Source organism: Hemitrygon akajei, chromosome 22 (assembly GCF_048418815.1).
Source record: "Hemitrygon akajei chromosome 22, sHemAka1.3, whole genome shotgun sequence".
NCBI classification, from domain to species: Eukaryota; Metazoa; Chordata; class Chondrichthyes; order Myliobatiformes; family Dasyatidae; genus Hemitrygon; species Hemitrygon akajei.
This window is the reverse complement of record NC_133145.1, coordinates 15394730-15417431: the sequence shown is the minus strand read 5'-3', so window position 1 is coordinate 15417431 and position 22702 is coordinate 15394730. Positions and strand designations below refer to the sequence as shown.

Genomic DNA, 22702 nt, shown 5'->3' with positions numbered 1-22702 from the left:
CTCCACAATCGAGCCTTCCCTCTTACATAGCTCTCCATTTTCCTTTTATCCATGAGCCTCTTAAATATCCCTAATATATCCGCCACTCCCGGCACTGCATTCTGGGCAGTTACCATTCTCTGTATCAAAACTGGACCTCTGAAGTATCTCCCCAAACTTTCCTTCACTTAGTTTAAAAGGATGACCTCTGGAATTGGCCATTGCTGCCCTGGGAGAAAGGTGCTGGCTGCCCACTCTATCAACACCTCATCATTTTACACATTTCTATCAAGTCACCTCTCATCTTCCTTCATTCCAAAGAGAAAAGCCCAAGCTCGCTCAACCTTTCCTCAGAAGACAAGCTGTCTAATCCAGGCAGCACCCTAGTAAATTTCCTCTGCAATCCCTCAAAGGTTTCCACATCCTTTCTTTAATAAGGTGACCAGAACAGAACACCGTACGAGAATTTTATAGAGGAAATTGGAAGAATTTGGAAGTATTTTCCTGGCAAAATTATCCTTTTGAAATACCTCAGCAATTTTCAATTAAGCATTCTGATGAACACCTGGCTGTGGTTCCAGCCCAGTTGGTACGTGGGTGGGAAACTACTTGAGAAGATCAGGTGCTGTAAGCAAGGACTGATTTGGCTGGCATCATGTCACATCTGGTAGGATTGCTGCAGTGTTCGCGGGTTCACCTGATGTCTGATGTTGTATGCAATAAGTTTGTATGTTCTTCCTGTGACCATGTGGGTTTCCTCTGAGCACTCCAGTTTCCTCCCACGTTCCAAAGATATGCAGGTTTGTGGTGGAATTAGCCACTGTAAAGTGTTGTTAGTGTGTATTGTAATCGGAGGGAAATTGATGGGAATGTGGCAGGAACATTAGTGAGAAAGAAGATTGCTTTGTGAGCTAGCATAATTTTGATGGGTTGAAATGACTTCCTTTGAATGTTTTCCATATTTCCTTACAATGCAGGAATGAAACAAAACATGAGATTGTACTTCACATGGTGATACTGACCGTAAGATTTGACTATCAAGCAGATTTCCAACGAAGGGTCCTGACGAAGGGTCTTGGCCCGAAACGTCGACAGTGCTTCTCCCTATAGATGCTGCCTAGCCTGCTGTGTTCTACCAGCATTTTGTGTGTGTTGTTGTTTGAATTTCCAGCATCTGCAGATTTCCTCGTGTTTGCTAAGCAGATTTCCAGGAATGTTTTGAAGGTGAAGAGCAATAGGAGGATGTTTTGGAAGGAATATCTGGAGGGGTGGTGCAGAAGTCCAGAGGGGTCAGACAGATGTAAATTTGGGGAGAGGCAAGCCCCAGTGGGTATTCAAACACAAGGATAAATATTTTAAAATCAGACCCTTGCTAGATTGTGAGGTCATTCTTGGCGATTTGGTGAGCGAGGCTTGCTGGCGGTCAGAATATACGAGTCTAATGTAGAATTTAACCCAGTCCTGCTGGTTTGGTTGATGTCAGTTTAAAGTGAGGGGACAGTCACTAGTACCAGACAAGTGAGCCCCAAGGTTGTAATCCACCACACTGAATGACAACTGTGTGAGGAATTTTTGTCATTAACCTGCAGCTTCTCACAGGAGCCCACGGTAGTCTGGTCAGTAAGGAATATTAATTTTCAGCATTTCAACACCTGATCACGGAGGCTGACCATTGACCAGTGTGCTTTTCAGTGACTTCAGCTTGGGGATGTGGTTAGGGGAGCATTGGAATAAATCTCTCCAGAGGTTCTCAGACATACAGAGTGATCCCTCCTTGGCTTCGCTCTGATCACCCTGGTGCCAGGACAGCGGATCTACCGGCAAATGGAAAATAACATACTGGCTTTCCCAGCAGTGGGAATTGGCAAGGAAGAGTCAGCCGGGACAGAGATGGGCAGAAGCAAATTGCTGCACGTGTGCTGGGTGGAATAACATACATTCTTGTTCCTGATTCTCTAACGCAGTCAGGTTGTCTGCCCACATAGTTTAATCCATCTCTCCGTACTTGAGTGGGAAGTAGAGTCGGCCGTTGTGTTTAATTAGTGCCTTTCACAACCTCATGACACTGCAAAGCAGTCTGCAACTAATGAAGTGTTGGCCCACTGGTAATGTAGGAAATGTGAGAGAGTGTGTGCCTAGAGAGCTTTAGAAACACTTTGGCAGTGATTTTAATAGACGGATGGATATTATCCATGGCACTGAGAGTAGTTCCCCGTTGTTCTACAAGGTCCTATAATGAAGGAATTAACTCATCAGGTTCATACCAGCTCTCACGGGATCAGTTCCACCTCCCCTCTCATTTCTCTCCATCAGTCTTCCTCACCTACGCCCAACAACTTTCCATTGTTTTTACATGCAGGATAACTTACAGCAACCAGTTCACCTGTCTGCACAGGTTGGGGAGTGGAAAGAATCCAGAGATCCCACACAGTCAAAGGGAGAATGTGCAAACTTTGCTCAGGTTGAACATGAGGTCAGGATCAATCCCGGTCTCCTGAACTGTGATGCAACCATGCCACAGCCTTTTCCCTGCCGTGTTGCTATGTTATGTCATGTCTGTCTGACACACATAGTTCAACATCTCATCTGCACGTAGAGTGAATATGGATGAGCTTTATATGTGGTGGAGTTCTGGTTTGAGTTCAACACTGGCAAAACTCCATTAAAGATCTCAAAAACTAATGTTACTTCAAACTCAGGAACAAATGCAGTGGATGTGAGTTCTGAGACTTTTGTACCTTCTATCTGATGGCAGCAATGAGAAAAGAGTATGACCTGGTGGTGGGGATCTCTGATGTTGGATGCTGTTTTCTTATAATGTTGTTTCATATACGTTTGTAGATGTGCTCAATTGTTCATTTTCTTCCATAACTGCCACCTGACCTGCTGAGTTTCTCCAGCAGGTTCAAGGATTGCAGCAAGTGCAGACACTCTTGTGGGACAAATACTGGACTTGAAGAGAAAAGATTATTCACATCTTGTGATAACTTGCAAAGTCTTTTCTATACAGTATTAGTTAGCAAGCAGCCGGGAATTTTTGGTCTGGAGGTGGACATGTGGTCACTCCAGGAAATGGGTGCTGGTTAATTTAGTTATTGTTTTATTTCTACCTAGTTCTCTGTTAATGTGTAGTAGATCTAATGATTAACTGGGTTGAACTGGGACACACTGCGCTGATCTTAAACAAAACACAGAAACGTCAGCTAAATCACCACCTGATTCCACAATGGAATTTGTGCTTCCCAGGTCTTTCCAGACCATTTGGCTTTCTCTGTTGGACCCACTCCCTAGGCAGAACCCTGACTTACACATCCCTAGCAGAGATTTGCCAGAATTGCCAGAATTCAAGACTGTGCTAGGCTCTTCGACCCAGGCTGACTAAAATTTTAAAACCATTTTTAAAAATTTATTTTCTTTGATTCTTTTTTAACTTGCCGAAGTATTGGTGACTTTGAGAAGTAGCTTGTTTTAGGAGATCTGCTATTTCTGACCAAAGCAGGCACCCCAAGCTGGAGGTCAAACTTTTGTTTTCAAGATAGTTTAATGTCATTTCAAGTAGACAAGCATGAAGGAGAATGAAATAATTGTTACTGCAGATTTGATGAAGCACAAAAAACACACACAATAAGATAAGGAACGTGATAGTATTACAGACATCCCACTTCTCCCGGATGTTCCGCGAATCTTCCGCTTATTGATAGCGGCGCCTGCAAATAATATACAATATCCTGGAAATCAATTTTTTTGATAGAGGGGGAGAGGGATCCAAAAAAAGAAGGTATAAAACATACTTCACCCCAGACTACCCTAAAGTGTACCCATGCCTAATAGGGGTCAAAAATAGTGATAGTTTTATTCGCTGCACTGTTTGAAACAGTGACTTTTCTACTGCTCATAATGGGTTAAATCACTGTTGAGGTGAGTTTAACAGGTGTCATTCATTCATTAGCATAGCTAATGTTATTTAAGCTAGCTGGCTAGCTGCTAAGGAGCTACTCTATTACAGACATCCCACCTCTCCCGGTAGTTCCAGGAGTCTCCCGCAAATTGATGGTGCTACCTCCCTAAAATGAGTTTTTGCAGGGTGGGATGTCTGGTAATGAAAAAAACACAACAAAAATTAATATGTGAGATAGGTTATATACTTGGATTGTATGTTCATAAAGTGATACTAGGTGCAAGTGTGTCTGTATGTAAGGTGACCTACAGGGGATGACAAAGTAGTGGTGGTTGGGGGTGTGGAGGGGTGGGTTAGTGACTAAAGGCATTCATCAGCATTTCTGCTTGGGGAAAGTAATTGTTTTTGAGTCTGGTGGTCCTGGTGTAGGTGCTATATAGTCTCCTCGCTGATGGGAGTGGGACATGCAGTCCATACGCTGGGTGGGTGGGACCCTTCATCATGTTACTGGCCCTTTACTGGCACCTTTCTTGTATATATGTCCATGATGGAAGGTAGGCCGGTACTGGTGATGTTGGGCAGATTTGACTGCCTGTTGTAGAGCCTTCCTGTCTGCTGCAGTGCAATTTCTGTACCAAGCAGTGACGCAGAATGTTAGGATGCTCTCTACTATGCATCTGTAGAATGACAGGAGTATAGGTGTGCATAGTCCAGCTCTCTTCAGCCTCCTCAGAAAGTAGAGGTGTTGGTGAGCTTTCCTGTCTGTGATTCCGGATTTGCAATGATCATCGTATTTTTATGGCCCCAAACTTTGGAGTCTGCTAGTGGAGCTATTGTGTCTATGAAAGCACATCATAATTTTAAACATCACTTTTAAGAGGGCAGAAGAGTGGTGCTGATGTTGATGCTGCTGCCTCACCTCGTCACCCAGGTTCGATGGTGGCCTCTAATGCCATCTGAGAGGGTTTGTGCGTTCTCCCTGTGACCACAGGGTTTCGCTTCCATTGCTCCAGTTACTTTCATTGTCCAAAGACAGATTGGTAGGGTAATTGACTGCTGTAAATTAACCTTTCGTGTAATTAAACAAAAGTTGATGAGCAGAGTAGGGAGAATAATTAGCACAGCTTAATAAGGAGAGGCAGAATGAGTTTGTGGGATTGCTGTATTGGGAGCAGCATGGACCTAATGAGTCCAGTGGCTGCTTTCTACCTTGTAACGTGCTTCTTAATATGCAAGTCCACCTTTACGGAGGAAGGAACAATTATTCCTGCTTGTTAAAATCTTTTTTCACCATTTCCTGAGTCTCCTTCAAAAATGTCCATAGACCAACAAAGCTCTGGTGTACTTAATGTACTGTCTCTGGATCTGAAATCGCAATATCTAGCAGTGATACTACATAATCTATTCATCCCTGGAAACACTAACACTAGATAAAGTATCGGTGGGTCAGCTGGTCATCACACAGATTAACTTGAAAGATTCCTCTGACAGGGACAGAACGCAGTGTTATATTGTTTCCATAACCAGAGGTCTCCACTCACGATTCACCATGCTGAAATCTGTAACTGTAGAACAGAAATTCTTGTGATAATTTCACAATGTGGTTTAGTGGCCAGTTTGCAAGCTTGTACTTGTGTTGTTCTGTTAGTACTTCTCCCTGCCTTTGTTACTCGTACTGTGTCACACTCTCACCTTCTCTCATCACATCACTCTCCCTCAATTTCACCAACGTAAATAGCTGGAGTTGTGTATTTATTATTTCAATGGCATTTGAGTAATCTTTATATATAGCTTGATTAAACATTCTTGTTTAAATAATTAATTACGGGTTATATGTAAAAATATATTATGTCATCATGCTACCAGGCGATAAATGTGTGCCTCACTTAAAGTAAACTTGAACATCAGCCCACATTCCCGGACACCCATGTCTTCCTTTGAATTAGTTTAATGTTTTGAAGTGACCATCTCATCTCCTGTTCCTACCTTTCTATTCAAAATTATGGCTGACTTGTTACCCTCTGTGCCATCTTCTAGCCTTGTGTCCTAAGGTCCCTAAGTGTCACTCTGTAACTGAGCTCCCTTCTTATTAATTCTTCTTTCTTCAATTGCAGAGCTCCTGGGCTCCACAAAGAGGCTGAATGTGAACTACCAAGATTCAGATGGGTGAGTACCATCAATTTCTGGTTTGCACTGATCTTGCTATCCTCAGTGCCAAAACTCAGTTCAGCTGTAGGATCAATCAATACTGCAGAGAACACTTTCGGTGTTGAGGTGCCGATATTGGTTATCTTAAAGAGGGGATACCTTACTGGGGAAAGTTTCACAATGCATTCTCCAAATGTCTGTTATCTGCCACAAGCTGATGCTATCTTTACTGTTGATGCAAATGTAAAGAGCTGGGTCTTCTGTTACACATTTCTTACTGTGAAAATAGTTGTGGGTTCTGCCCCTACAAAATCAGTCAAACATAGAACTTGCGTGATTAAAACAAGGCAATTCATGAGGTAAGGGGTTATCACCATTTCTATCCCCTGACTACTCTCAGCAAACAAAATAATCTGTCCAACATCTCTATTTTTGAATGAGCCTTGGATCGGAAAGATCTCTTTCCACAAACACTTGCTGAGAGTTACTAGCTTTTTCTGTTTTTATTTAAGATTTCAAGCAACTACAGTTTTTCTTTGATATTCGGGAATCTCTCAAAGTCTACTTTGAAGCCCCTAGGATCTTGCACAGGCACGTTATCTGATGGATGTAGTAATTGGGAACTGTAGGTGGGGCGATACCCAGTCTTATAAAAGAACATTAGATACCGATCACTGACAAAAGTGAATGCTGTTCAATTGCTCGACTAAAGCTTGAATTCAGAACTTCTGGAGGTAAACAACAGGTGGTTCGACATCTGAAAACAGAAAGTGCCGGGAAAAGACTGGTGCGTGCGGAGAGAAAACAGATCAGCGTCTCAGGTGACCACTCATCTGAGCTTGAGAAAAGAAAGAACGTTTGAGTGCAAAACTGTTCTGCAAAAGGGTTGGCACCTGGACCTAGTCAGTGCTGACTAGCCCGTCTATTCCCAGCCATTTTGGATGAGCTTTGAGTTCATGTCAAAATTTCAGAAGTGGTCCGAGTGGCTGGTCTCTCTTTACAAAAGGAAATCACAAACAAACGTAAGCGGTGGCTGCGTTTTTCTCTGTAATGGTTCTTTAACCCCTCCCGGAGGCTTCAGGTATGTGACATTAGCACAGTGCTGGTGTGCCTGCCCAGCGGCTTCCCCACTCTGCAGGAACTACATGGGCTTTAGAAGAAACAGCATGGAAGTTTCACTGCTTAGTAAAGACAACTGTCTGGGTCATTAGTAAAGGATATGTCATACCTGTTAAGCCAGAGGAGTGGTTAAGATGGCTGAACATTAGTGGAGCGATGCAGTTGAGAATTGGCTGTGAGTCTTGCTGGTCAGTGGATTGTTCGAAGAGTCCGGAAACTATCCACAAGTTGTGTGCCTTCGCTGTATTTCTTGTTGGTCCCTGGGCACCTGCCCATCGGAGGGCCCCAAGGTGCCATCCTATTCTGTATGTCAAGAGTTAGTGAGTTCCCTCACGTTATCTCAGACCATTGGACAGTATCCATGGTTTTCTTGTCTAAGGCTGGACAACGAGTGCGAATACTTCAAGGGGCCTCCACCTACCCTTGCTGCCTGCCTGGTCATTGGGTTTCCTGCTGGCAGCCGTACAGTGCTCTTTACACTGATTTTTGCAGTCAAAGGAAAAGAGAAAGGAGACCTATGTTCACTTAGTGCACAGAAAAAACACCTTAAGCCAGGGGTGTCAAACTCATTTTAGGTCACGGGCCGGATTGAGCAAAATGCAGCTTCATGCGGGCCGGATCAGTCGGACGCGTGCGAACGCAGCTTTCGTTGCCTCCGTTTTTTCAGCCTGCTGTCATGTGTCTCAGTCTCTGCTATAACTACAAAGTGTTTCACTTTACAAATTCCGTTTCTTATGAAGAAGACTGCCGAATAAACACTAAAAACCCTGAAAACCTGGTACCTGAATAAACTCAGCATTAGCCATATCATACGCCAAAGGCGCTTCGATTACTGGGGCCAGCTTTAATAGTAATTAGATATTATCTCGCGGGCCGAAGATAATTCCACCGCCTTGAGTTTGACATATATGCCTTAAGCTCTCAAGTACTTACAAAGTGTGTTGCATTACAGAAACAATGGTGTATGCAAAGCTCTGTTCCAAAATCTGTAATGTAAAAACCACCAGAGAATGAACTGCTCATGAGAGACCTAATGACAGCAATAGGGAAGGATCTCTCTTATCGCTCTTTGAAATGGTTATTGGGTCCTTTAAATTGACTACATTGACATTGACTACATCTCTATCAGTTAATTGGCTGTAGAAGGACTTCAAGAGGTGCTGACATCACGATAGGCTGCTTTTGGTTTGCCTTAGGCCTCCTCCTTCAGTCTGACTTGGTAGCTGTCAGATGAGATCAGAGCGATGAGCTCAGCTCATTGTCTGAACCAAAACACTGGGCCTTTGCATCGGGAGCCTGACTCAGGCTCAGAAATACTTAATTAAAACTGCTGTCCACAGTTCAACTGAGAGTGTTAGGACCGAGTCTTTAGTCTGTTACTGCTCGATGAGTAGAGATGGACTTCAAACGAACCTCCAGGAAGCCTGGTCTCATGTGTTGGGAATCCCAGCATACAGATACCTGATGTGTTGACATCTCAGTGGGTCTTAGGCCCCCTTAACTGCTAGGGAATGATGATTAATGCAGTGTCACTGAGGTGCCCCATGGCTGGATGTTCTGCACTTGCCAAACTGAAATACACCTGGCAGGGCTTCTTTTGTGAGGACAAAGGCTCAAACGTTTATTTTATTGTCAAAGTATGCATGTACTATACAACTCTGATATCTGTCTTCTCCAGATAGCCACAAAATACAGAAAAACTGTGGGAGTTGTTGAGAAAGAAAACATCAACCCCACCCCCACCCAGCCGCACGAAAGCGAAAAAGAAACAAAACTTACAAAACCCAAACTCCCCACTGCCTCCCTCACACAAAAAATTAACAGATTGCCTACATGGAAAACGACAGCTGGAGCATCAAACCCCAAACCCCCAACCCCCTTCCTCGCACAAAAACGAACAGGTCGCCCATTCAGAAAACAGCGGCTAGAACATCAAACCCCACCCCCTCCCCACACAAAAAAAAGACAATAGCATCAAGAATACCAGAAAGGTCATTGATAACTGTGAATGCTAGCAGTACCAGTATGCATTTGTAACTTGAACAGCTCTCCAAAATGGTTTATCAGATTTTCCAGATTCCTCGTATTCACTTAGAAGACCATTCAGCCCATTGAGTCAATACACAACTGGCAGCAATCCCATCAGTCCCATTCTTCAGGCCAGAGAGCATTCAGCTCCAAGGTTTTTAGAGCACCTGAATTGGTCAATTGTTGTTTAATGTGAGTCATTAATTGTTTAGAGTAACTTGTGTTTTTTTTTTCAGCAACTCGCTCTTTGTAGTGTGCTCTTCTGGTGTTTTCTGTTTACGCGTGTTGTTTATTTTGATAGGTTCAGGGATCCTGTGTTACTTGTATTATTTAAGTGGATGCCTGGTTAGCGCTAATCACGGGGTCTTAGCTTTGAGACTGTTTCTTCTCACAGTATAGCTCGGCCGAGCCGCTGATGTTCTTTTGGAATCATTATAAATAAACTCTGGTTGCTATCTCTATGTCGGAGCCTGTCTTTCCTCCACACTGAGGTTCAGATATTGTCAGTGCACACCGTGACACATTCCCCATTTTCATCCCTCTATCCCATTATCCCTCACTTCACTGTTTGCTTCCCCTGCCCCAGTTTCTGTTACCACTCACTCATACAGTGACCAATTCACCAACCGAGCAACACATTCTGGGATTTGGGAGGAAAGTAGAGGGCCTACAGAGAAACCACAGGGTCACAGGAGAATATACACACTACAACTTTGTACAGGCAGGCTGGAGGAGAGGATCGAACCTGGGTTACTGGAGCTGGAAGCTAGCAATACTAACTGTTACTCCTCTGTGCCAGCCAATTCATGATGAGTATCTTAAACAATCAGTTCCCAAGGTGGCTGTCCACCCTACTCTCTAAGGTGGCACGCAGCTCTCTTAAGACAGAGGAGTCTGGTTCTGGAGGTAACCCACTTGGTCTGTCCAAGCCCACACATCAGTCCACTGCTGAGAGAATGCCGTACTGTCAGCACTATTGGTGCTGAGGAACAGGGTTATACATAAGTTGCCCAGTGAATGCTGAACCATCAGTGGTGTTGGTCCTAAGGAACGACATAGCAGTGAAGTCGCTCTTTTGTCTTCAGTGAATGTGATCTTCTCGCCGTTCGATTCTTGGGATCTGTTGAGCTCCACAGGAGTTGAGTTTGCATTCTGGGCACTGAGCACAACAGCACATACCAAGACTTTGTTCATAAATGAGGGGAGGCCTGATAGAAGCTTAAAGTTATGAGATTATAAAAGGCATAGACAGCTGGTGTCTTTGTCTTCGGGTCAAATTTCTGGTACCAGAGGGCATGCATTCAAGGTGAGAGATGGAAAATTCAATGGAGACATGCAGGGCAGTTTTTTACACTGATGGTGGGTGTCTAGGATGTGTTACCAGGGATGGTAATGGGAGAATATGATGGAGGTATTCGGATATGAATATGCAGGGATTGGAGGGATATGGATCATGTGCAGGTCAAAGGGATCAGATGTCATTAGCTTAATTATTTGGGCAAAGCATCATGGGCTGAAGGGCCTGTTCTTGTTTGTACTGTTTTATGTAAGAGCTATTTCAAAATAAACAATAATCCATGCGCATGTGCAAACAGACGTAGACAGACCAACCCACCAGACAGACTGACAGACCTGACTGACCACACGTGTGCGCGCAAGATAAAACAAAATCCTGGTTCTCTTTTCTGTGTTTGGTCCTTTTCCTATATCAATGAAGTAGATTATATGGACACTATTTTAATCTATTAATTTTGTGTCTGGAACATCGCAAGCTAGCTGGTGACAGTTCTCGAATCCAACATCACCTTTTGAAAAATCCTTGATACCTGTTTTTTTGTGATCTACTGCAAATCTTTCTTTCACTCTCATCAGCTGTGAAGTCTTGTGGCAACATACGTTGTACACGTGTTTTTCTTTGCAGCAGGCAAATGATTTTTAAAAAATCATTGTTGCCTTTGTATTGTTAGATGGATCTTTGATAAGCAAAAAGTTTCTGGAGTTGAGTTTGTGGTCAGATTTGCTACAATGAGAGAATTGTGGGAAGGTAAAAAGTGAGGGAGTGAGATTGATGGGAAGTGCTTTAGACATTGTAAAGAAATACAAATGACATTCCTAAATGGGGCTAAGCAGCCCACTCCTACTCCTTATTTATACATTTAAATTTCATACAAACTTTTTGGCACTTGAAAAGAAAGCCAACACAACACTGGTGGGAAGACATGAGTCTGCAGTTGCTGGAAGGCTAAGTGAACTAGGGCTTTTCTCTTTGGAGCAAAGGAGAATGAGAGATGGTTTGAGAGAGTTGATAAGATTATAAGAGGCATAGATAAAGTGGCCATCCAGTGCCTTTTAGCCAGGGTGGCAATGGCCAATACCAGAGGATATCATTTTAAGCTGAACGGAGGAAACTTTAGGCGAGATATCAGAGGTAGAATTTTCCACACAAAGTGGCTGTTGCCTGGGGTTGGTGGTAGAGGCTAATAAATTAGAGCCTTTTAAAGGACTCTTAGATAGGATCACGATTAAAAGGAAAATGGACAGCGATGTGGGAGGGAAGGGTTGATCGTGAAGTAGATTAAAAGGAGGGCATAACATTGTGGGCTGAAGGGTGCATTCTAGGTTCTAAACAATCTATTGAGTATCTCAGTAGGTCAAGCAACATCTGTTGGAGGGGTAAGAACTTGGCAATGTTTTTGCATTAAAACTAATCAACAATTCTTACTCCACAGATGCTGCTCAACCTGGTGTATTCCTTCAGATGATTGTTAGTGGGATTTGTTGAAAATTGTAAGGACTATTGACAAAGTTAAGCTGTAAAATAGTATTTCCATGGTCAACTGGTCAGCAGCTTGAGGCCTGTAGTTGAAGTCCAATATGTGACCATTCCAACATGTAGCTGAACATGTCATTCACATGTTCTGCCCGGTTACAGACATTGAGGTAACACATCCTGGTGGATGGTTCAACAAGAGGGCACTCGTTTCATTCAGTAGAATTGTTGTGGAATATGTCTGACTAGAATAAGTGGAGGATTCTAGCTTTTAAAAGGAGAAAACTACCAAATGAAAATTTTAAGCAATATAGAAAGTAAATTAAGAGATTGGACAGACATGACAAGGCTTGATCTGTGCTGCCGACTTCCATAATTGTAGGTGTATTTTTGTGGTGCAGTGTTTACAGAGCTTTATGCTGCTTGTTGAGCCAGAGCAAATGCAATACAATGTGGGCAGATTGTGTCTGGTGTGGAATCTGAAGCAGTCAACACTGCATGAGCCAGGAGAGTGAAACACAAAATGCCAGGGTAACTCAACAAGTCAGGCAGCATCTACGGAGGGGAATGAACATTTGGCATTTTGGCTGAGACCTTTCATCGGGACTGGAAAGGAAGAGGGCAGATGCCAGAATAAGAAGGTGGGGAGAGGGGAAGAAAAACAAGCTGGCAGGTGAGACAGGGTCAGGAGGAAAGGTGGGTGGGTGAGGAAAAGGGGGATGACCTAAGTAGCTGGGAGGCACTTGGTGGAAGAGGTAAAGACTAAAGAAGGAACCGAATAGGAGACAACAGTGGACCATGGAAGAAGGGGAGTCAGAGGGAGGTGATGGGCAAGTGAGAAGAGAAGGAGTGAGAGGGTAACCAGAATTAAGAATGGAAGGGGGGGTGTAATTACTGAAAGTTAGAGAAATCGATATTCATGCCGTCAGGTTGGAGGCTACTAAGATAGAATATGAGGTGTTTCTCCTCCAACCAGAGAGTCACCTGTGTACTGATGGGCTCCTTTATCCCTAAGTGAGGGAACAGGATGTGAGGTTTGTCCTTTTTAACAGAATGTGGCAGTTTCTCTTCAAGCAATAGTTTCCAGGGTGCTGCCAAAGTGCAGTATTTCAGGTGGGTGAGAGAGATGTAAACAGACAGAACTCTGTGCATGCATTACTGTAGGGTGTTGTGAGGGACACCAAAATACTGGAAAGTTGTTTGCTCTTTAGAAATGCCGTTTTGACTCTCTTACCCTGAGCTCCAGGGTGTTGGTGGGGTGGAATACAACCTGAGGATCCCTAGCTGATCATTGCTGGGAAATGTAAGCAAGGCTACACTAGCAAACGTTTATCTAATGAATCTTTACTACATTGGTGGGTTTTATTTAATTTGTCACTGAATAAAAGGTTTTATTTGCTACAATAGTGGATAGAGTATGAACTTGAAGAATTTTATTCCCTCTAAACACAGCACCATGAGAAATGGTATCATAGAACTATCTTTCAGATCAATCTAGTTGGGGAGAAGTCTGTGAAATGAAGGAGCTGTTTAAAATGGGAAGCAAACTGCATCACCTGTGCTCTTCCACCTGGTCCTGGGGGAATGGCCTGTGTTCAGCTGTCAAAACGAGACTAGATTGCTTTTGATTGACTGCAGCCTTACAGGGAGGTTGACTAACTACTGACTTCTTATCATTCAGGGCAGTTGGCATTCTCTGCAAAAGTTAAGGGTTTACTATCCCTCCTGCTATGCAAATTTTCACTTAATTAAAGGTTATTGGAGTCTAACCCTTTATTAATCATAGGAAACCTGTATAAGGCTGTGTGCATTTGGGAGAGCTAAATAGGTCTTAAAAGTGATGCATTTTAGAGTTCAAGAGTCGAGCCTTTATGAAGAGTATCCTGGGTCTTAAAGGAATATTGGTGCTGTTAGCATTGCAGCCTAATGTAGATTATTTCTGTCCCTTGATAATGTAAATATAAACTCCTTAGATTCTGGATTAGTTCCTGAGGATTGGAGGGTGGCTAATGTAACCCTGCTTTTTAAAAAAGGAGGGAGAGAGAAGCCGGGGAATTACAGACCGGTTAGTCTGACATCGGTAGTGGGGAAAATGCTAGAGTCGGTTATCAAAGATGTGATAACAGCACATTTGGAAAGAGGTGAAATCATCAGACAAAGTCAGCATGGATTTGTGAAAGGAAAATCATGTCTGACGAATCTTATAGAATTTTTTGAAGATGTAACTAGTAGAGTGGATGGGGGGAGCCAGTGGATGTGGTATATTTAGATTTTCAAAAGGCTTTTGACAAGGTCCCACACAGGAGATTAGTGTGCAAACTTAAAGCACACGGTACTGGGGGTATGGTATTGATGTGGATAGAGAATTGGTTGGCAGACAGGAAGCAAAGATTGGGAGTAAACGGTATCGTTTCAGAATGGCAGGCAGTGACTAGTGGGGTACCACAAGGCTCAGTGCTGGGACCCCAGTTGTTTACAATATATATTAATGATTTAGACGAGGGAATTAAATGCAGTATCTCCAAGTTTGCGGATGACACGAAGCTGGGCGGCAGTGTTAGCTGTGAGGAGGATGCTAAGAGGATGCAGGGTGACTTGGATAGGTTAGGTGAGTGGGCAAATTCATGGCAGGTGCAATTTAATGTGGATAAATGTGAGGTTATCCACTTTGGTTGCAAGAACAAGAAAACATTATTATCTGAATGGTGGCCGATTAGGAAAAGGGAAGATGCAACGAGACCTGGATGTCATTGTACACCAGTCATTGAAGGTGGGCATGCAGGTACAGCAGGTGGTGAAAAAGGCAAATGGTATGTTGGCATTCCTAGCAAAAGGATTTGAGTACAGGAGCAGGGAGGTTCTACTGCAGTTGTACAAGGCCTTGGTGAGACCGCACCTAGAGTATTGTGTGCAGTTTTGGTCCCCTAATCTGAGGAAAGACATTCTTGCCATAGAGGGAGTACAGAGAAGGTTCATCAGGTTGATTCCTGGGATGGCAGGACTTTCATATGAAGAAAGACTGGATTGACTAGGCTTATACTCACTGGAATTTAGAAGATTGAGGGGGGATCTTAGTGAAACATATAAAATTCTAAAGGGATTGGACAGGCTAGATGCAGGAAGATTGTTTCCAATGTTGTGGAAGTCCAGAATGAGGGGTCACAGTTTAAGGATAAAGGGGAAGCCTTTTAGGACCGAGATGAGGAAAAACTTCTTCACACAGAGAGTGGTGAATCTGTGGAATTCTCTGCCACAGGAAACAGTTGAGGCCGGTTCATTGGCTATATTTAAGAGGAAGTTAGATATGGCCCTGGTAGCTAAAGGGATCAGGGGGTATGGAGAGAAAGCAGGTACAGGGTTCTGAGTTGGATGATCAGCCATGATCATACTGAATGGCGGTGCAGGCTCAAAGGGCCGAATGGCCTACTCCTGCATCTATTTTCTATGTTTCTATAAGGTCAGGTCTATGTAGACCCAACTTCATTTTTAACAACAAACAGGAATCTTATAACTCATTACCAATGGCGTTAGCACAGCCCATGCTAAGTTTCTGAGCACTTTACTCTGTTGCCCTCAATTCTAAGCAGATTTTGGAGCTAATATAACTAATTTGAGGAGGGTAATTTGCAAATTAATGCAGCTCAGGCCTCAAGTTCTGGCATTCCTTCCCCGAATCATTCTGTCTCTCTCTCTATCCTCCTCCACAGCAGTAGCACACTAGTTAAATTCTGGGCCAGTGACCTGGAAACTTCGACAAAACAATCCAGAGAACTTAGTTCAAATTCCACCACAGCAGATGTGGGGGCCAAAATTCAGGTAATGTCTAGTCGTTGTGATAATAACCACAAAGCCCTTGGGCTATTATAGATACCCATCTGGTTCACTGCAGCCTTTCATGAGGGTAAATGTTCTTCTCCCCAATCTGCCCTCTGTGTGACTCCCGTTGCGCTATCTGTGGTTGACTCTGAAAAGGCTTAGAAGGCTATGGGACAAATGCTGGCATTTTAATCAGTTTCGGCCATTTGGGTTGAAGGACCTGTTTCCGTGCTGTATAGCTGAATTGTTCCGGCCTGAAACGTCGACTATACTCTTTTCCATAGATACTACCTGGCCTGCTGGTTCCTCCAGCGTTTTGTGTGTGTTGCTTTGGATTTCCAGCATATACAGATCTTCTCTTGTTTGTAGCTGGTCAAAGTTGATTGGAAGGAGACACTAGCAGGGATTTTGGCAGAGCAGCAATAGCTGGCGTTTCTGGGAGCAATCCTGGAGGCATAGGATATATTCATCCCAAAGAAGTATTTTAAAGGCAGCGATGGCTGGCAAGGGAAGTCAAAGACAACACAAAGGCAAAAGACAGGGCATATAATATTAGAGAAACTAGTGGGAAAATAGGGAAGATTTTAAAAATCACTGAAGGCAGCTAAAATGCCATAAGGAGAGAAAAGATGAAATACAAGCTAGCCAATAATATAAAAGAGTATACAAGAAGATTTTTTTCAGATATTTGAAGAGTGAAAGAGAGGCAAGAGTGGATATTGGACTGTTGGAAAATGATGCTGGGAGGCAGCAATGGGGGACAAATAAATGGCAGATGGGCCATTAAGCATTTTGCACCAGTCTTCACTAGCAATATGCCAGAAATTGGAGAGTGTCAGGGTACTTGAGAAGCTGAAAAATCTGAAAGTAAATAAATCACCCGGACCAGGCGGACTCTAACCCAGGGTTCAGTTAGAGTAGCTGAAGAGATTGTGGAGGCTTTGGTAATGAACTTCAAAAACCACTAGATTCTGGAATGGTTCCAGTGGAGTGGAACATTGCAAATATTACTCCACTCTGTAAGAAGGGAGCGAGACAGAAGACAGGAGATTACAGGCCATGTAGTTTGATTTAAATGGTTAGGAAGATGCTGGAGTATCTTATTCAGGATGAGGTTTTGAGATACTTGGAGTCACATGATAAAATAGACTAAAGTCAGCATGGTTTCCTTAAGGGGAAATCTTGCCTGACAAATCTTGGAATTCTTTGAGAAATAACAGGATTGACAGAGGAGAGTCAGTAGATATTGTTTATTTGGATTTTGACAAGGTACCATACAAGAGGCTGCTAAACAAAATAACTGCCCTTGGCATTACATGTAAAGTATTAGCATGGACAGAAGATTGGCTGACTGGCAGGAGGTGAAGAGTGTGAATAAAGGAAGCCTTCTCTGATTGGCTGCTGGTGACGAGTGTTATTCCTCAGTGGTTTGTGTTGGGACCATTTATTTTCATGTTATATGTCGGTGTTTTGGATTATGTATTTGCTGGCTCTGTGGCCAGCAAGTCGTGTTGAAAGCAGGCAGTCTGCAGAAAGACTTGAACAGTTTAGAAGAATGAGCAAAAAAGTAGCTGATGGAATACAGTGTCACAGGGTATATGGTCATGCAATTTGGTAGAAGGAATAAAAGCGTAGAGTATTTTCTAAGCAGAGAGGAATAAAGAAATCAGAAGTGCAACAGGACTTACAAGTCCTCATGCAGGATCTTGTAAAGGTTAACTTGCAGGCTAGGTTGGTAGTAAGGAAGGCGTGCAATTTTTTGGCCTCTAATCTAAGAAAGGATATGCAAGCATTGGATCAGGTGCAGAGGAAGTTCGCAATAATGATCCTGGGGATGAAAGGGTTAACATGTGAGCAGCATTTGGTCTCAGCCTGCACTCGCTGGAGTTTCAGGATTGGGGAGTGGGTGGGTCTCATTGAAACCTAATGAATATTGAAAGGTCTAGATAGGGTGGAAGTGGACAGGGTGTTTCTTGTAGTGGGGAGTCTAGGACCGAAAGGATATCCTTAGAATATAAGGACATCCCTTTAGAACGGAGATGAGAAGGAACTTCTTCAGCCTGGGGATGGTGAATTTGTGGAATTCATTGCCACAGATGCAGTGGAAGCCAAGTTATTGGGTATTTTTAAAACAGAGGTTTATGGGTACTTGATTAGTAAGGGTGTTACAGGTTATGGGGAGAAGGCAGGAGAGGGGGGGTTGAGAGGGATAAAGATCAGTTGAGATGGAATGGGGGAACAGATTCAGTGGGCTGAATGACCTAATTCTGCTCCTATGCCTTTGGTCTTGTGGTCTTGATCTCAGTTGTTTTTTCATCAGGCATCAGGAGTTGCTGGTGAATCCATCATCAGTGGCTGCCTTCACTGAGGAGTGGCTCTCAAAAAATGTGAAGAGTGCTGGTAACTTCTCGTGGACTTTGCCAGAGGACTGTGTAGTACAGACTGGAGCTACATTGTACAGGTGGAGGACACTTGTCCTGTGAATGTTACTCTCTCTCCTTGCTTTGGTGGATGAACAAACAATGTCTTGGTGTTCAGCCCACATGCATGGGCTTGGGTCCCAATCATCTCATACAGAGCTCAATTAATGAAGATGGTGAATTTCATCTTCAACCGCCATTGCTGAGTGATCGAGGCAAACTTCTACAGGGAGCCCATGTTGAGAGGAATGCTCCTCAGTCACAGGTGGAATTCATCTCCATCTGACATCTGCTGTAGAAAACTGTGATCTTGCTGGCATAAAGAGGGATGTAGACCATCTGTAGGCAGCTGGAATTACCGTAGTTTGGATCAACAAAGAATTTACTGGCTGTCAGACTTGTTTCTGTGCCATACTGTTTTGTATTGTTAGACCCAAGTCCCGTGCAGTGCAATATCAAGCAAGGCTGTCCCCTACACTTTTCTCAATCTCTCACTATGATGTTGCACTTCATTTTCAACTAACTTCCCACTGGAGTGGATCTAATGTACAGGATGAATGGAAAACTGTTTCACTGATTAGGAAACTGCTGAACCCACTTTGCCCTAACCTCTAGTTCCATTACCTCCCTCCTCTCTGGATCCAACTCTCATCAATGGCCAGTGGATGAGAAGATTCAGCAGCTTCAGTCAAAGACTCTTCTGAGGTGCAGGGAGTCCCCATGTAGTGGCTGATGCTGTCTCCTGGTGAGCTGTACTTCAATTAAATTTCAGGCGGCTGTTCAGGACTCGCGGTGGCCGTGCACATAATATAGCCAGAATGGTGGGGCGATGGGTTGAAAATCCGGTGTTTAGTTCCACACCAGAGGCTAATATCACTGAGGAAGTGCCGCACTGTCAGAGAGGCCCTCCATGAGCAGGAGGCTCTGCCCAGCACCTCTAGACAATATCTGTCCCTTCAGCAATAGCGGAAACGTGATCTGCTCATTCATGCATTGACGTTTGTGAAATTTTGTGAAAAAAAAATTGGCTGATATGTTAATTCCCTCACTGATTGTAATCTGCCTGCCCTTGTCTTATGGTGCTCTTTCAGTGTTAGTGATGTCCCCACTTTATAGATTGCTCATACTTTTCATCACTACTTTTTCCCTCAAATTCTTTACACTGACCTTCATTCTTCTTTATTTCTCTCCCTCTGTGTCTGTCTGTCTCTGTCCCTGTGTCACACTCTCTTTTCTATCTCCCCCTCCAACTATGTGTCTCTGTCTGCTTGTTTGTCAACTTGTCTGTCAACCGCTATGATTTGCTTGCTCTCTCGCACACATACAAAAGGATCTCATGGTGGTGAGGTAATGGGAAACAATCTACCCCCTACCCACCCCCCCATCTCTCCATCTGCCTCTGTTAGATTGTGTGTGTGTGTGTGTGTGTCTTATTCTTTTTGCCTCATTCTCTCTCTCTCTCGCTGAATCACTTTCTCAATCTCATTCTTACACTCTCTCTCTGTGCCTGATTTTCTTTCTTTGTTTTGTTTCTTTTCAATTTTCTCTCTCTCATTCTCTCTTTTCATTCCCTGCCTCATTCTATCCCTTTTTTCCCCCCACTCTGTCTCAGGAGTTTTTCACTGTGGTGAGGTAATGGGAAATGGTGCATCTCTGTCCCTCGGCCTCTTTCTCCACAGCTCTCTTTGCAGTGAGGGAGTGTGAATTACAGGAGTCCTGTGTTAGTGCAGTTCCCAGTCCTGAGGCTGACAGTTGAACCCTGCCAGACAGAGTGGGCTCTGTGAGAAGCCGGGACCAGAACAATGGGCATTTATTCAGCCTCATCTCCGCTTCAGTCTCAGTCAGCAGCTCAAACACAGGGATGAAAGTATCAAAGGCATGGAATTGGGAAAGGAAGGGGCACAGCCTGCAATCTGTCTTCACTACGCCAGCGTCCGTACAAAGACTTCAATTAACTGCTTTAAAAAGGAATCCAGATTAATGAAGAAAATCATCTGCTGAAATCAATAAGTGTCTCAGGGTTGGCAAAGTTTGGGAAATCCGAATGGGTGAAATGTTTTATCTGCCAGTTGTCAGGTTTCAAACTGCACTTCCCTGTGAGTGCATGAGCTGGGGTATTGTTCACAGGTGGGGTTTGAGAAAGGGATTTCACTCAATCTTTAACCCAGAGAACAGGCCTGGGGACTGAGAGCATGATTGTAATTGTGAATGAATGTAAGACCTTCTACCTTGGGTTAGCAGAGCTCACCAGCGAACAGGAATGAAACACAAGACCTTGCTCCTGGGGTGCTGTGGTTCATTTATATTATAAAGTCACGAGGAAACTTCTAAAGCAACACACAAAATATTGAAGGAACTCAGCAGCTTAGGCAGTATCTATGGAAATCAGATTCATATTCAGTTTATTGTCATTTAGAAACCACAAATGCAATGCAGTTAAAAAATGAGACAGCGTTCCTCCAGAATGATATCACAAAAGCATATGACAAGACTACACCAGAAAATCCACGTAACGTTTGGCAATCCCCAATCCAGAGTCCGGAGAGGCTGCTGCATATTAATATCGCGCTACCATCTTAGTGCATTCCCCAGAAAGGAGTTCCAAACCCACCAGACAAAACAAGACCAAAAACTAAAGCTACAAGACCTGCACAAAACCACATAGTTACAACATATAGTTACAACAGTGCAAACAATAGCATAATTGATAAAAAAACAGAGCATGGGCACAGTAAAAATAGTCCAAAGATGTTAAAAGACTATAAGTTCGAAAGAAACCATCACACAGTTTTCACAAGTCCTCAGGGTCCCGTTTGACTCGTCATCCCACACCGGCGGCAGAAGAGAATACCCCCACTATGGACTTCCACGGCGCTGCCCGACTCAGCCTCGCAGATGCAGCACACAATGAAAGCTCCGTTGAACCCAGCCTCACAGACGCAGCACACAGTGAAAGCGACCTGACCACAGCGGATTCCGAGTCCGTCGAACCTCCGACCATCCCCTCTGGCACAGCTTCTCTGAGCATCACCAACGCCAACAGCCATTGGCAACGCGACCCCAAGGACTGGGGGCCTGTTCTTCCCAGCAGAGACCCGGACCTCACAGCAGCAGCAGCAATGAAGAAGGTCTTCCTGGAGATTTCCAGATGTTCCTCCATGCTCCCACGTCCGTTTACAACCGATTATGATTACGCACAGCACCCTGCTTCACAAATAACAGATAATCAGCTCCGGAGTGGCCACTGCAAGCTGCGTCGCGCCGCCATGTTGGATCTTGGAAATAAGTGAACAGTTGATGTTTTGGTCCAAGACCCTTCTTCAGGACTGAAAAGGAAGGAGGAAGATGTCAGAATAAAAAGGTGGGAGGGGAAGGAGGCTGGCTGGAAGGTGATAGGTGAAGCCAGGTGAGTGAGGAAGATCAAGGGCTGACGAAGAAGTAATTTGATAGGAGAGGAGAGTGAACGATAGGAGAAAAGGAAGAAGGAGGGGGCCCAGGTGGAGATGATTGGCAGGTGAGAAGAGGTAAAAGGCTAGAGTGAGGATAGAAGGAGAAGGGAGGGGAAGGAAAATTTATTTTCCCAGAGAGAGAAACAGATATTCATGCCATTAGGTTGGAATATAAGGTATTTTTCCTGCACCCTGAGGGTGGCCTCATCTTGGCCAGCAACAGGGTGGGAACGTGTTGGAATGGGAATTAAAATGTTTGGCCATCAGGAAGTTCCATCTTTAATGGATGGAGCAGAGGTGCTGGATGAAGCCATTCCCTAGTTTATGATTGGTCTCACCAATGTAGAGGAGGTTGCATCGGGGGCACTGGATACAATCGACAACCCCAGCAGATTCACAGGTGAAGTTTTGGCTTACCTGGAAGGACTGGTTGCGGCTCTCATTGGAGGTGAGGGAGGAGGTGAATGGGCAGGTGTAGCACTTAAGCCACTTGCAGGAGTAAGTCCTGGGAGGGAGATTAATGAGGAGAAACAGATGGACAAGTGAATTGTGGAGAGAGTGATCCCTGTGGAAAGTGGAGGTGGGGGGAGGCTAGGTAAAGATAGGTTTAGTGGTAGGATCCCTTTTGAGATGTGGGAATTCAAGGAGGATGATGTGTTGGATGCAGAGGATCATGGGGTGGTCTGTAAGGACAAGGAACTCTATCGGTGTTAAGGTGGCAGGAAGATGGGGTGAGCATAGACATTCAGGAAGGAAACTTTGTTCTTTTTGATTTATGTGAGGCTGTTTTGGGTATGGAGAAAGACTAAAGCTGAATAACTTTGCTCTTTGACTATAACAGACAATCTGCTGGACTATCTCAGCGAGGCAGGCAGCATCTGTGGAAGGAGATGGACAGTTGACATTTCAGGTCAAGACCCTTTACCTGAACTAGAAATAAGAATTTGAGACGATCCGAAACATTGACTATCTATTTCCATCTACAGATGCTGCCTGACCTGAGGAGTAACTCCAGTATCAACAGTCTACATTTTGCTCTTCGATTATTTATTCAATAATTGGGAAGAAAAGAAAA

The 22702-nt window shown here is 43.9% G+C and overlaps 1 protein-coding gene across 5 annotated transcripts in view; it reads left to right on the top strand.

Moving 5' to 3' along the window:
- LOC140714992 (caskin-2-like) overlaps positions 1–22702 on the top strand; it is a 287748-nt gene that overhangs the window by 141403 nt on the left and 123643 nt on the right. For all 5 annotated transcript variants that reach the window (XM_073026734.1, XM_073026735.1, XM_073026736.1 and 2 more), the window contains one exon: positions 5992–6043. In XM_073026734.1, coding sequence (XP_072882835.1) covers positions 5992–6043 — 52 coding nt within the window. The remainder of the gene's footprint in view (positions 1–5991; positions 6044–22702) is intronic.